The 13,493-nt window shown below is 41.4% G+C and overlaps 1 protein-coding gene across 3 annotated transcripts in view; it reads left to right on the forward strand.

Moving 5' to 3' along the window:
• The window catches only part of MNAT1 (MNAT1 component of CDK activating kinase), a 109,507-nt gene that overhangs the window by 33,872 nt on the left and 62,142 nt on the right, over positions 1–13,493 (forward strand). For all 3 annotated transcript variants that reach the window (XR_012851306.1, XM_075843701.1, XM_075843702.1), the window contains exon 6: positions 1,877–1,996. Coding sequence is in view for 2 of the 3 variants with exons in the window: in XM_075843701.1 (XP_075699816.1) it covers positions 1,877–1,996 (120 nt within the window). In the remaining variant the exon portion in view is untranslated. The remainder of the gene's footprint in view (positions 1–1,876; positions 1,997–13,493) is intronic.

The following is a 13,493-nucleotide window of genomic DNA, read 5'->3' on the forward strand; positions in this document are numbered from 1 at the left end:
AATCCGCATTGAAAGGATTGTTTTCTGCAGTTCTAATTGGCTGGGAGCATCTGATAGGCTATGCTGTCCTCACAATGCTCCTCCCAAATTTCCTTTCCAGCAGGATGCCAGGCACAGTATACACCACGCTCTAGTTTTGTGAGACATACTGACTGAGCTCTTAGTGCCACTATTTAAACCCCTTATGGGCATCATGTTTAAAGGCTATATACACCTCTAAAATCTTTTTTTTATTTTTATAAAAATGTCGATCAGTGTGATTCGGTGCAACTTTTTCTTTAAAAAATTTTTTACTTTTGGAGATACAACTGCTTTGTATACAGAGCAGCTGTGTCTTGCACTGAAACCTGTATCCGTCAGGTCAGCGGCGCTGACAGGTTCAGCGTCAGCGGGTCCTGCGTGTCTCTGACATGCAGGATCAAGCTGTTACTTATCACATCTAAGTTTACAACTTAGATGTGATCGATATCAGGTGGATCGGACCCCCAGGACCCACTGTCATTCAACCCGTCAGTACTGCTGACCTGACGGATACAGGTCTCAGTGCAAGATACAGCTGCCCTGTATATAGGATTTTTTTTATCATCCTAAAACCTATGCCATGTAGCTTCACCACATTTTTTCCACTCGTTCTACTAGTTGGTGGAATTTAAAATGGAAACCGTAAAATCCGTTGTTTAGTTGCTTTCATTGGCAGTAGTCTGTTTCTCTGGTACATTGTGATGCTGTTTTATTTAGTAACGGAGCTTTCTATTGGCAATTTATTATGCTGGACATTTGTTGAGATAGCTAAAATCCTATTTTAATTGTTGAATCTCGAATTACAGAACAAATAGTAAAAGATCTCCTTCTTCATTTTGGAAGACTTAACGGTGATTAACACTCATCGCTTTATTAAAAGTATTCATCCATGTCTAGTTTGAAAGTGCTGACAATTTAATCTTATTTTTCTTTTTATTTCTTTTTTGCAATTTTCATTAAGATTTACTGTTATTTCAGTGCAGTTTCAAGTTGAGCAGAATTGGTTTTCAATCTAAGCTTATAAGGGAAATTGGTTATTGTATTTTCTGAAAAGGTTAGCAGCGTTTGATGTTTTGAAGAAATGTAAGAAATCGAAAAAATGTATGTTCCTTTAAATACAAAAGAATAAAATAAAATTTTGTTATTTCACACAAGATGGAAAATAAATGTTGGAGGCTTTTCTACCCAAGGAACTCTACAGGCATGACTTATACTGTGTTATGTAAAGTTCAGTCAAGAATTCAAAGCAAAACTGTCATGCCCCTCCCCTTCAGGCACTGAGACCCCCACTGATCGCTAAAATGAATCGGCAGAATCGTTCGGGTGAGCACTGTGCCGCTACTTTTCTGACAGGCTTTCCTCGGTGCAGCGTATGGGCTCAACAGAAAGTTAGAGTCCGTTCACCGCTCTCTGCTTTCCGCGGGAAGCCGATCAGAAATGATGCACTACAGCGCTCACCCAAGCGCTTTTGCCGCTTCGTTTTAGCGATCGGTTGGGGTCTCGGTGCTTGGGCCCCCACCAATCTAACCTTCTGACATGTCACTATGACATTTCAAAAGTTTTTTTAAAGGTTTAGTTACCCTTTTTAAGGGGTTGCTGAGCCAGGGATTTATGTTGGTTGCCATATTTGTCCTCTGAGGACAATTGGCAATTGACTCATAGGCGTTGTTTTGCCTTCCACTGGATCAACAATGCAGGATAATAGGTTGAACTAGATGGATTTAACTTCTGTCTATTTTCAACCTTACTGACTGTTATGTTTGTATTTTTTTTTGGTAGATCTGTTTATACAAGTTACAGTGTAATATAAAGACGATCATTACATTTTACTCCTTTTTGCTCCCAACCAATGCAGGAGACTTCTCACCTTCCTGCGTCTATTCTCTTGGCCCAACACAAAGGCAAAACCACCCAGATTGAAGTGAAAGTAGAGAAGACCAGACCAGCTGTCACATTTTCTACTGGCATCAAAATGGTAAGTCAATTGTGTTTTTTTTTGTTTTTATTGGAATATGTGTTTCTTATTCCATGATGATAAGTTTACATGTATATCTGATTTCAGATTCATGTTTAGATCTAAGGCCTTGTTCACATGACATGTATTTGATACACGGTTGTACGGTTGAAAAGACATCAAGTTCAACCAAGAGATGGCATCAAACAACTCTTGATTTAAGCTTCCCATTGAAATCAAAGGGAGGACGCGCAGTTAGTACATACAACGCGTTTTTTTTTTTTTTACAACGGCATAAATAAAATTGTCAGGTACATTTTTTGACGTGTAAAAAGCGCCAAAATAAAGCCAAATGTTCCCATAGTCAGTGGGAGTACAAATTACGTGACAAAAACTGCGGAAAATGCATCAAAATGTCTGTTTTAAAAAGCGCTACACCAGAAACGCTAGCATATTTGACACGTTTACATGTTGTTATTTTTTTTTTTAGCACCGTGTGAACATGCTCTAAGCCATAATATCACTCTTAAAGAGGCTCTGTCACCAGATTTTGCAGCCCCTATCTGCTATTGCAGCAGATCGGCGCTGCAATGTAGATTACAGTAACGTTTTTATTTTTAAAAAACGAGCATTTTTGGCCAAGTTATGACCATTTTTGTAGTTATGCAAATGAGGCTCGCAAAAGTCCAAGTGGGTGTGTTTAAAAGTAAAAGTCCAAGTGGGCGTGTATTATGTGCGTACATCGGGGTGTTTTTAATACTTTTACTAGCTGGGCGTTGTTTATAGAAGTATCATCCACTTCTCTTCACAACGCCCAGCTTCTGACAGTGCAGATCTGTGACGTCACTCACAGGTCCTGCATCGTGTCAGACGAGTGAGGACACCGGCACCAGAGGCTACAGTTGATTCTGCAGCAGCATCGGCGTTTGCAGGTAAGTCGATGTAGCTACTTACCTGCAAACGCTGATGCTGCTGCAGAATCATCTGTAGCCTCTGGTGCCGGTGTCCTCACTCGTCTGACACGATGCAGGACCTGTGAGTGACGTCACAGATCTGCACTGCCAGAAGCTGGGCGTTGTGAAGAGAAGTGGATGATACTTCTATACACAACGCCCAGCTAGTAAAAGTATTAAAAACGCCCCGATGTACGCACATAATACACGCCCACTTGGACTTTTACTTTTAAACACACCCACTTGGACTTTTGCAAGCCTCATTTGCATAACTACAAAAATGGTCATAACTTGGCCAAAAATGCTCGTTTTTTAAAAATAAAAACGTTACTGTAATCTACATTGCAGCGCCGATCTGCTGCAATAGCAGATAGGGCTTGCAAAATCTGGTGACAGAGCCTCTTTAATGATAATTGGCCTGACCGTTAATTGGGGTCCCTGATCGCCATTAGCCACCGCACACCACAAGCAGAGATTGAATAGACAGATGGCTGTGCATGTACGGGCCTCGCTTCATTATAGCCTGGGGAATTTACGGAACCAGCCAAGTCCGCTTGCTCACTATCAGTGTGTGTCCCAGAGGTGGCGTTCCCCCACCTATCAGACAATTATCAAAAATGTCTGTCAATGCTGTAGCATAGTGCAGAGCGCGTACTGTAACATTTGGTGGAGGAAGGATAATGGTCTGGGGATGTTTTTCAGGGTTTATCCAGGCCCCTTATTTCCAGGCTAATGTTCAGTAGGCACTTCGGTAGTTCGCGTTCTCCTGGCATCCACAAACCCAGATTCATCTATCGCACTGCCAGATATTGAGACGTAATTCATCTCTACACAGAACACCTTTCCGCTTCTCCAGAGTCCAGTGCTGGCATACTTCACACCACTTCAGCCCGTGCTTGGCATTGTACATGGTGATCTTAGTTTGTGTGTAGCTGCTCGACCATGGAAACCCGTTTCGTGAAGGTCCTTATGCATAGTTCTTGTTGGGACTCTGTACAAAAGACAATAGGTTATTTTTATGTACCATGCACTTCAGCATTTAACATCCGCGTTCTGTGAGTTTGCTTGGTCTACCACTTTATGACTGATGTTACTCCTAGACCATTCCACTTCACAATAATCGCATTTACCGGACAGATCTAGCAGATTAGAAATGTAATGATCTGACTTGTGGCATCCTATGACCGTGCCACGCTTAAAGAGGACCTGTCACTAGGTCATGAAAGTTGAACCAGCAGTCTCACCTTACTTCCGCTGTCTCCTGGACTACAGTGGTGCTTTCATTTTATTTCTACGGCCCCCCGTTCCCGAGATATGGGCCCCGTTTTTTTTGGTGCCAGATAGGGTAATGAGTCGCTTACTAGCCAAGAGGGTGTCAATGTAAGCAATTCTCCCGAAGTGGCTCCCCACAGCCTCTTTCGCTGCTTCACACACAGTGCTAGCTCAGCCCGAGGCTCACAGTGAGAGACTGAGGCTGGAGGGAAGGGAGATCACTACAAATAGCCATATCTCGGGCTGTCGACCACCTGGAATAGTTCTGGTGACAGATTCTTGACCTAGTGACTGATCCTCTTTAAAGTCACTGAGCTCTTCAGTACCATACTGCTACCAATCCTTGTCTATGGAGATTACATGGCTGTGTGCTTGATTTTATTTAGTGTGTATATTAAAGTGGTTTTGGGTTTATAAAAAAATAAAATAAAAAGTTAGACTTTTAAACTATTTTCTGAAGATGGCAGAAGTAAAATCTGGATTTTTCGAATTATTTTATAAAAATGGCACTTAGACAGCGAATCGGCCTCTCTTTCTAGGGGGCACTTATTTTTGTAACTTTCAAACAAATACCAGTTTCCTTGGAGAAGTGCTGATTGCACAAATGTACTCTTCTGTGAGGTGAAATGTCACCCTCCTCTCTATCTCTCTATCCACATATCACTGAGTGAGCAGGTTATGCATCTTATAGGGCTCATGGGCAGCAGTTGCCCTTTAATTTAATACAAATCTTGTATTAGTAATGTTTTATTCTAGTAAGGTCTTATTCACATGAGAGTCTGGTTTGCATCCACAAAAAACTGGCAGTTTTTCATGCATAGGACTTGTTGCGTCCATATGGTTTCCGTGTGTCGTCCGTTTTTCTCGCCCGTTTTTATTCTCCTCAAGCGCTTCCTGCTTTTACCATTCTTTTTTTTTCTCTGCATTTCTTTAGTAACTGATGCCTGAAAAACGGACAGTGTCATCCGTGTGCTGTCCGTTTTTTTTACGCACCCATAAACTTCAATGTGCGAGGCTGATCCGCAAAAACGGACCAGAATAGAACATGCAGTGAGTTTCCTGCATAGGACGCAAGCTCCTTAAAAAAACAAAACGGATGTGTGAACAGCCCCATTCCGTTATTTGAATGGACACCACACGGACGTGAAATACATTAGTGTGAATAAGGCCATAGCAGGACCCGTTACAAATACCCATGTGAAGGAGCTCCACAAGCTGTACCTGCATAGATATTTTGTTAGTAAACAGAAATGCAATGTGTTTGATGGGCTTGTTTGCAGCAGCGATCCTGTAATCTCCGCAGTGTCGGTTTTGGCCAGCGTCTCGCAATAGGTTCCATTTATAGTGGCTCCAGATTTGTGAAATCGCTGCTGATGTTTTATTAGTGCAGTAATTTCCTGCAGAGGGAAAAGCTAAGAAATAGTAGTGTGGGTGGGCTAGAGATGTGTGGATTCAGCTTATTTATATTCCCTGTGCATTTGATTTCAAAACCTCTCTTGCTTTTTTTTTTTTTTTTTTAAGTTTTTAATGAGAAAAAATATCTGGAATGGACACGATATATGAGCACGATACATAGAAATGTGCTTGTTTTGGCAATGTACAGCATATGACTGTCCAGCTTTCGTTCTCTCTTTCTAAAGAGAATTTGTCAAAGGAGAACCTCTTCACTATGTATGTCTACTCTCCTGTGACTAACTCACTGCTTGATATCCAAAGATTTGACCCCTATGTCACTAACATAAGGCATAGGGGACTATACATCACCTGGGTGTAAACCGCCTTTACACGCAAGTCTGAATGAGATAGGAAATCAAAAAGTATAGATAGGAAGTTTAGTATATAAAGCGTAACTTTTTGAATATATTGCGATTTTTATTATTTTTATTTATTTTTTTAGCCATATTCTAATAAAAGTTAAGTTCTATATTTCACACCTCCTGTCCATACGTTTCCTTTTCCTATCTAATTCTTACTGTCACCAGCATGAGGCATGCCAGGTACGATGTACAAAAACACGGACTCCTTTTATTAGTCATGTAAGCAGGTGGCTCAAAGTGGATCAGTCATGGTCATGCTGGTTGGAAAGGGAAGACACTGCCTTGTACTGTGTATGACAATTAGCAATTCTGAAACGTTTATATGGATTTTGCCATGACCTATGATAAGCCTGTGTAGGAAGCCGGGAGGGAGGATGCATTTGTGTGTATGTGCGGGATGAATGTGTTTGTGTTGCGCTAGTACAACGACCAATTTTGGCCGGTGCAACGAGCGCCGATCAAAAAGACAGCTCGTTGATCGGCGCTCGTTTGCTCCTGTCACACGGAGCTATGTATGGGGACGAGTGCGAGTTACTCTGATCGCTCGTCCTCGTACATTATCATCATGTTGGCAGCGCGTCTCCCTGTTTACACCGGGAGATGTGCTGCCCGCTACGATAATATTTTACTTTTTTAAAACGATACTTTCAGCGTTTGCTCGTTCATCTGCTGATCGCTGCCCTGTATACACAGGGAAATTATCGGCAACGAGTGTTCTATGAACGCTCGTCTGCCCGATCGCCCAGTATAAAACCCTCTTTATCGATGGTTGTGTACGACATTTGGTATATTGTCCTGTGCCCTCTGCTGGTTTCCTAGACCTATAAAGTAATGCGATTGTCACATTATTCATTTGGAGGATCATCGTTAACATACTGTATGTCACTGTATCTTGAGACGCTTGGATTGTTAAGTTACTGCACCTACACACTTTGCATGGTGTTGTTTTCTCTCATGTTAAAATGTTAAAGCCTTTAGGGGGAAAAAGAATCAGGTTTCCTGACATGTCTTTTTTTTTTTTTAGTAAATACTACCATGAAATAACGATTCTGTAACATCTTTGCAACAAACTCTACGTTGTGCCGTTCCTCTGTTGTTCCTTCTAGAAATTTATGAATAAATTGACAGCTCTGTTACTAGTTGGGGGTGTTTCCCTACACAGACTCCTAATGCCCAATCAGCGCTGAGAGAGTAAGACTGTGTACGCCCCTTTGACAATCAATAGTAACACCCAGTTGCCAATTTATAAATACATTTCTAAGAGGAATAACAGAGGTATGGCACAATGCAGAGTTCTAAGAAATTATGTTTCATAATTATTTTTAATGGGGAATGCAAATATTTACTAAAAATAGACCTGTCAGAAGAGGTAACCGTATACCTATAATAGAAAGAAGTACACCCGGTGCCTCATAGAAAGAAGTGTGGTGAACACTAAGGATTATGCTAACCTAGGTTGGGCAACTTCAGGCACAACACGGACGTACGCTTGTAAACTTGCCAACTGCAGCTGTCCCCGACCAGTCAATCCACCGCCGCTCCGGTTGTTGAATATTTTAATATAAATGTGTTCTTTAATGTGAATGTTCACTTTTAAACGCCATCAAATTCAGGATATCTGCAGCAGTAACTACTAGGGCGAGCTTAATAAAATGACAGTATGTAGTAAGTTCAAGATTTTTTTGAGAAAATGGCACATTATGTTATATTAGTGTTAAGGGGTTTTCCCATCTTAGACATTTATGGCATATCCACAGGAAATGCCATAAATGTCCAGCAGATTGAAGTCCCACCACTTGGACATGCACCAATCTCCCGAACGGCGGTCCCCTGATACTGTCCCACCTGGTGAAGCAGCCGCCACCGCTTCCAGGATGGATAATCGGTAGAGAGGTGGCAAAGAGTTATAAATACAGCCGAGCTTGCTTCTATATTAGTTATATTTTTAGTTTAGCCTTCTTTACAATAATGTCAGGAATACCTAAGCGCTATAGGTCAAGAGGCCTCGGGGTAATGTATCCTTATTAATTGTTAATGGAATGAGACAACAACTTTTTAAACAAATTCTCCCATATTGTGTTTTTTTTCCCCTCCTTAACCCCTTCCCAAAATATATATATATATACACATACACACATGGCGGAAGTCAGGTGGAGGAGTATCCATAGAACGAGTGTCGGCTGTGATCCCGCTCGTTTAACCCCTTAAATGCCACAGTCAGTAGCGACATCTAAGCCGATTGAATGAGGGGGTGGCCCCCTTTGTGACATCGACCCCCCCCCCCCCCCCGCGGCACGATTGCGTCGTGCTGATGGTTGTCATGGCAGCCTAGGCCCTCAAGTCTGCCATCCTTGTACACCTATTAAGCCTTTAATAGATTCCTGTCAGATTCACGATTTTATAAAAATAAGTTACAAAACAGTTTCAACTTTTTCATGAATAAACAAAATTAAAACTTCAAGAAACCCCCATGTTCTCCCAAAAGCTATGTAAAAAGCTTTTCAAAATTAACATAATTAGGATCGCCACATCCGTAAAAGTCTGTACTATTACAAAATAAAATTATTTAACCCGCATGAGGAACGCTTCAAAGAAAAAATAAATAAAATTAAACCGCCAAAATCACAGTTTTTTGGTTACCTCATCTCCCACAAAAAAATGGAATAAATAGTGATCAAAAAGTCTCATGTACCCTAAATTGGTACCAGTAGAAGCTACAGCTCGCCCCGCAAAAAAAGTTATGGCTCTGAGAATATGGAGACATAACATACATTTTACTTTTAATATTAGTAAATCATAAAAAAAATAACATAAATTTGGTATGACCGTAAATGTAATAACCCGTAGAATAAAGTTAACATGTAGTCTTTACTGCTTGGCAAAGGCCGTAAAAACTAACCCGCCCCCCCCCCCCTCCCAAATGGAGGAATTGCTATTTTTTTTTTTCTATTCCACCCCACAAATAATTTTTTTTCTCAGTTTCTTAGAACATTACAAGGTACAATAAATCATGCAATGAAAAACTACAACTTGTCCCGCAAAAATGAAGCCCTCACACGACTTTGACGTAAAAATAAAAACTTGTGGATTTTGGAAAGTGTGAAGGAAAGAAAAGAAAATGAAAAATCTGAGAAGTGGTTGTGGAGGGAGGGGGTTAATATGGTTGGCCACTTTCTACTAAAATTCCCTAAACTGCTGTGGTGAGACCCTTATCTACCCCCATCCTTACCCCTGTGATGCATTTGAAGGTCCCCTGGTTCAGCAGTGTAAACAGTGGGAGGCAGCGGTGATCCCTGGTTGTGAGATTTACGCTTTCAATGTAAGCTGAACGTATTGGATTCTCTTCTTGGTGGTGTTTGAACCCTTTGGTCATGCACCGCCCCCTCAGGTCCGGCACTAGTTAGAACACACCGTATCACTTTTGCCTGGAGCGTTCTTTTAGGAACAATGCAACTAGCGTCTCAGGTTATCAATGCTTCAAAGTTGTGTTTTTTTTCGTTTTGTTTTTATCTGAGGCAGCTCGTTTCAGTGGCCGTGCTTCTGTGAATTCTATTACCATCCAACACTCGGTTTGGCTGATCACTTGGGCAGCGGATCAAGCGCCAAAGAAGGGCCTGGTTGGTCTTTTCTGGATGGCAGACTTTTTGTTAACGTTTGGATGATATTATTTCTGAGGCTACAGGCGGTAATAGCTCTTCTTTTTTTTTTTTTTAACCTCCGAACCGCTTTTCTCTACGGTCGCACCGTTTTAGCTCATTTCCTAAGGTCTCCCCGCTGAGAGAGTTTTCTTTCAGACCAGAGAAGAGAATGAACCAGATTAACGACTCCAGGCGGCCATCTTTCAAGCTTGGACCAGCCTGACAGCCGTGGCCCAGGCCCCAGAGGCCTCCCCTTTAATCAGATGCCTTCACCACTCGCGGTAGATGTCTAAGTGGGGGGAGGACTCTAACAAGTCACCTTTTTTGGTCATCCATAAGGATAAGATGGTAGTCAGACCTGTTCCATCTTTTTTCTACTAAAGGTAGTCTCTACCTTCCATATTAATGAAGACATTGTTCTCCCTTCTTTTTGCCCCTCCACATCTCATCCGAGGGAACAGGCTTTACTTGGATTTTGGAAGAGCAGTCTGAATCTATCTGGCTGCGCCGGAGTCTTTTCGGCGCCGATTCTTTTTTTTATTTTTATTCCTGAATGCCCACACAAAAGTTTGGCAGGTCTAAGGCCACTATTGCATGTTGGATCCGGTCTGTGATTTTGGAAACCTATCGGTCCAAGAGTAAAGTTTCTATTCCTTGGATACTTCTCATTCCACAAGGACTGTTAGGGGATGTGCGCACACAAAATCAAAAATGTCTGAAAATACGGAGGGAATTTTCCAGATGTTTTTAAAGCAGACGTGTTTTTCGCTGCGTTTTATACGGCCGTTTTAGAGCTGTTTTTCTCAATGAAAAATGGCTCAAGAAGTGACATGCACTTCTTTTTCGCGGCCGTTTTTTTTCACGTGGCTGTTTTTCAAAATGGCTGCGTAAAAAAACGGCACCGTTGGAACAGAACGCCGTATTTCCCATTGAAATCAATGGCCAGATGTTTGGAGGCATCGTGCTTCCGATTTTTCGTCCGTTTACGGCCGGAAAAACGTCCGGAAATAAGCCGTGTGAACATACCCTAAGTGTCTCCTGGGCGATTAGCCATCAGGCTTCAATTGCTCAGGTCTGCAAGGCTGTAACCTGGGCTTCTGTGCACACTTTAACTAAATTTTACCAAATTCATTCCTTGGCCTCCGCTGATGCCAGTCTGGGTTTGCAGACTGTTGCAGGCAGCTGTGATTTAGGTGGGTCGCATGGCTATACTTTTAACGTTTTTTCTCCAACCTCTTGGACTGCTTTAGGATGTCCCCAATGATTAACGAGAAAACAAGCTTTTTTTTTTTTTGTACTCACAATAAAATGTATTGGGGGACACAGATCCCACCCTCTTATTTTGTTGTTTAATCCAGGCCCGGACCTGTAATTCTGTTTGATTTTTTTCCCGGGTCTGTGGACATGTTTGTATTCTTTTTGCTACTGCTTTTGTACAAACTGAATTTTAGTGTCTGTGGGAAGGGTAAATCCTGCCTGAGTGGAGCCAAGACTCTTTCCTACCCAGTGTCGCCTCCTAGTGGCGGGAGCATATACCCATGGTGCCGTGTGCAATTGATTTTAATGTGAAAGTATTACTTGTTATTGTTACAAAATAATCCAGGGAGAGTCTCTCACCTTGCGGAAAATCAAATCTTCTCCAGTGGAAAGACTCAGCTAATAATGGTTTAGGAACCTTTTCCATTCACTTCACAGTACCCGATGATGTAATGGGTAATGAGGAAATCGTTGTTTATTTAAAAGCTTTTTATTTATATTTTGAAAGCAAGATTCTATTTAGCTGTGCACACGAAACATGACTATTGTGTAAGAATAGTCTCTTCATTCTCATTTTTTTTTAATCTCCTCCATGTATTCAGTTAAAGGGCGCTGTGCCAAGAAGAACAGGTTTGACCTGTCTTTAAGGATTTACAGCCCAGTAAATGGCACGACTGCGTAGGCAGGGGTCACAGCAGAGGTCACAGTTTGTTCTTCATTGCTGGCATTATACTGTGGTTTTACAGTATCTGATGGGAATACCCCTTTAACCCCTTAATGGCTACCAATACGCCTTTTTACGGCGGTCATTAAGGGCACTTATGTCACAGTGCCACTTTTTACAACCGGGCTCTTGCTTTAACAGCGGGGAATTGGAGTTACCTCTGATTTTGGTTGTGTAACCCCTTAGATGCCGTGGTCAATAGCGACCGCTGCATCTAAGTGGTTTCAGAGGGAGGCGGCTCACTTTGTCACCCGATCAGCACAGCCGCCAAGGTGATGTGCAGCCGCGGGCCTGTTAAATGCCCCCAGGTCTGCCAACAGTGTATTCTTGTTAAATGCTCCCAGGTCTGTTAAGAGGCAGGGTCTAATAGAATGTCTGTCAGTTTTACACTGACAGGCATAATACTCTGCAAAACTGAAGTATTGCATAATGAAGTCCCATAGTGGGGCTAAAAAAAAAGTTACAAATAAATCCATAAAATTAAAGAAAAATAGCAGAAAAAAGAATGAAAAACAACCTTACAAAATGCTTTATTTTGCTCCTATTTGGGAATACCGTTGCATAATTTCAGTTTTCTGTGTATCCCGCCGCCTTAAAAAAAACAATAAAAGCGATCGGAAAGTTGTCCCACAAATAAACCCTCGTAGAGCTACGTTGGTGAAAAATATAAATGTTGGAGCTCTAAGAATATGGCGACACCAAAAAGTTTTTATTGTGCAAAACATAAAATAAAACTATAAAAAATTTGGTATCGCTGTAATCGTAATGACGCACAAAATAATTACACAATAAACGGTGTATACTTAAGGCACAAAAAAAAGTTAGGATTCCCCCAAAAAGTAGTTTCATAAAAGTTAATCAATAGTATTGGAACGCCTTCAGGAGCTTTTATGAAGTATTAATATGAAGTTGTACCCCCTATTTGCAGATCACCTTCCCAGAAGAGTGGAAGCGGTTTTATCTACAAGATTTTGTAGTGTCTGTGTTAAGAGCATTTGTGATATCAGACACTGATGTTGGAGGAGACGGCCGGGCTCACAATCTCTGTTCTAGTTAACCCCCATCCAACACCTTTGGGATGGAGGTCAGGGCTCTGTGCGGACCAGTCACGTCAGACATGCTGGAACAGAAAAGGAACGAACCCCCAAACTGTTACCACAAAGTTGGAAGCTGTAATTGTCCAAAATGTCTTGGTATGGTGAAGAATTAAGATTTTCCTTCACTGGAACTAAGAGGTCTAGTCCGACCCCTGAAAAAACTCCATAATGCTATGGAGTTATGGCTCTTGGAATGCGACTGTGAAAAAAAGGAAAAAACAAAAGCTTGGTCTTAAAGTCCCTAAAAAGGCTAGTCACTAAAGAGTTAAAGGTATAATATGCATGTCTTTAACTGTTCAGGATATGCATGTGATTATTTTTTTCTAATTCACAACTCGTTTCCTTTCATTAAAGGGACTGTCTACTTTTGAACCCCCCTTTCTTAGATAAGCTTGTTCTCCGGTATAGTGTTACCTGGGCTCAGTCTTGCTCATTTTCCTATATACGGCTTTCACAATACATGAATAGACCTGCAAACGAATAAAACCAACAAAGCTGAATTCCAACTAAACAATCCTTCTTGAAAGAATCTATACACCTCGGATTTTAATTTTCCTTCATAAACGGTTTTTAATTTGTTTTTCCTGCTACCAATTTGTAATGGTAATTAGGCCTTGTCCAACTATTGTCACAGGCGCTGCATATTGTCCTGCCGAATCCCTATTTGCACAAACTAGAGGACACTTATCTATGTATTTACAATAGCTGTTACGAACGCTAACTAGTATGTGCTTGTAAGGTGCATGACTGCAGGGAATTT

Source organism: Rhinoderma darwinii, chromosome 12, assembly GCF_050947455.1.
Source record: "Rhinoderma darwinii isolate aRhiDar2 chromosome 12, aRhiDar2.hap1, whole genome shotgun sequence".
NCBI classification, from domain to species: Eukaryota; Metazoa; Chordata; class Amphibia; order Anura; family Rhinodermatidae; genus Rhinoderma; species Rhinoderma darwinii.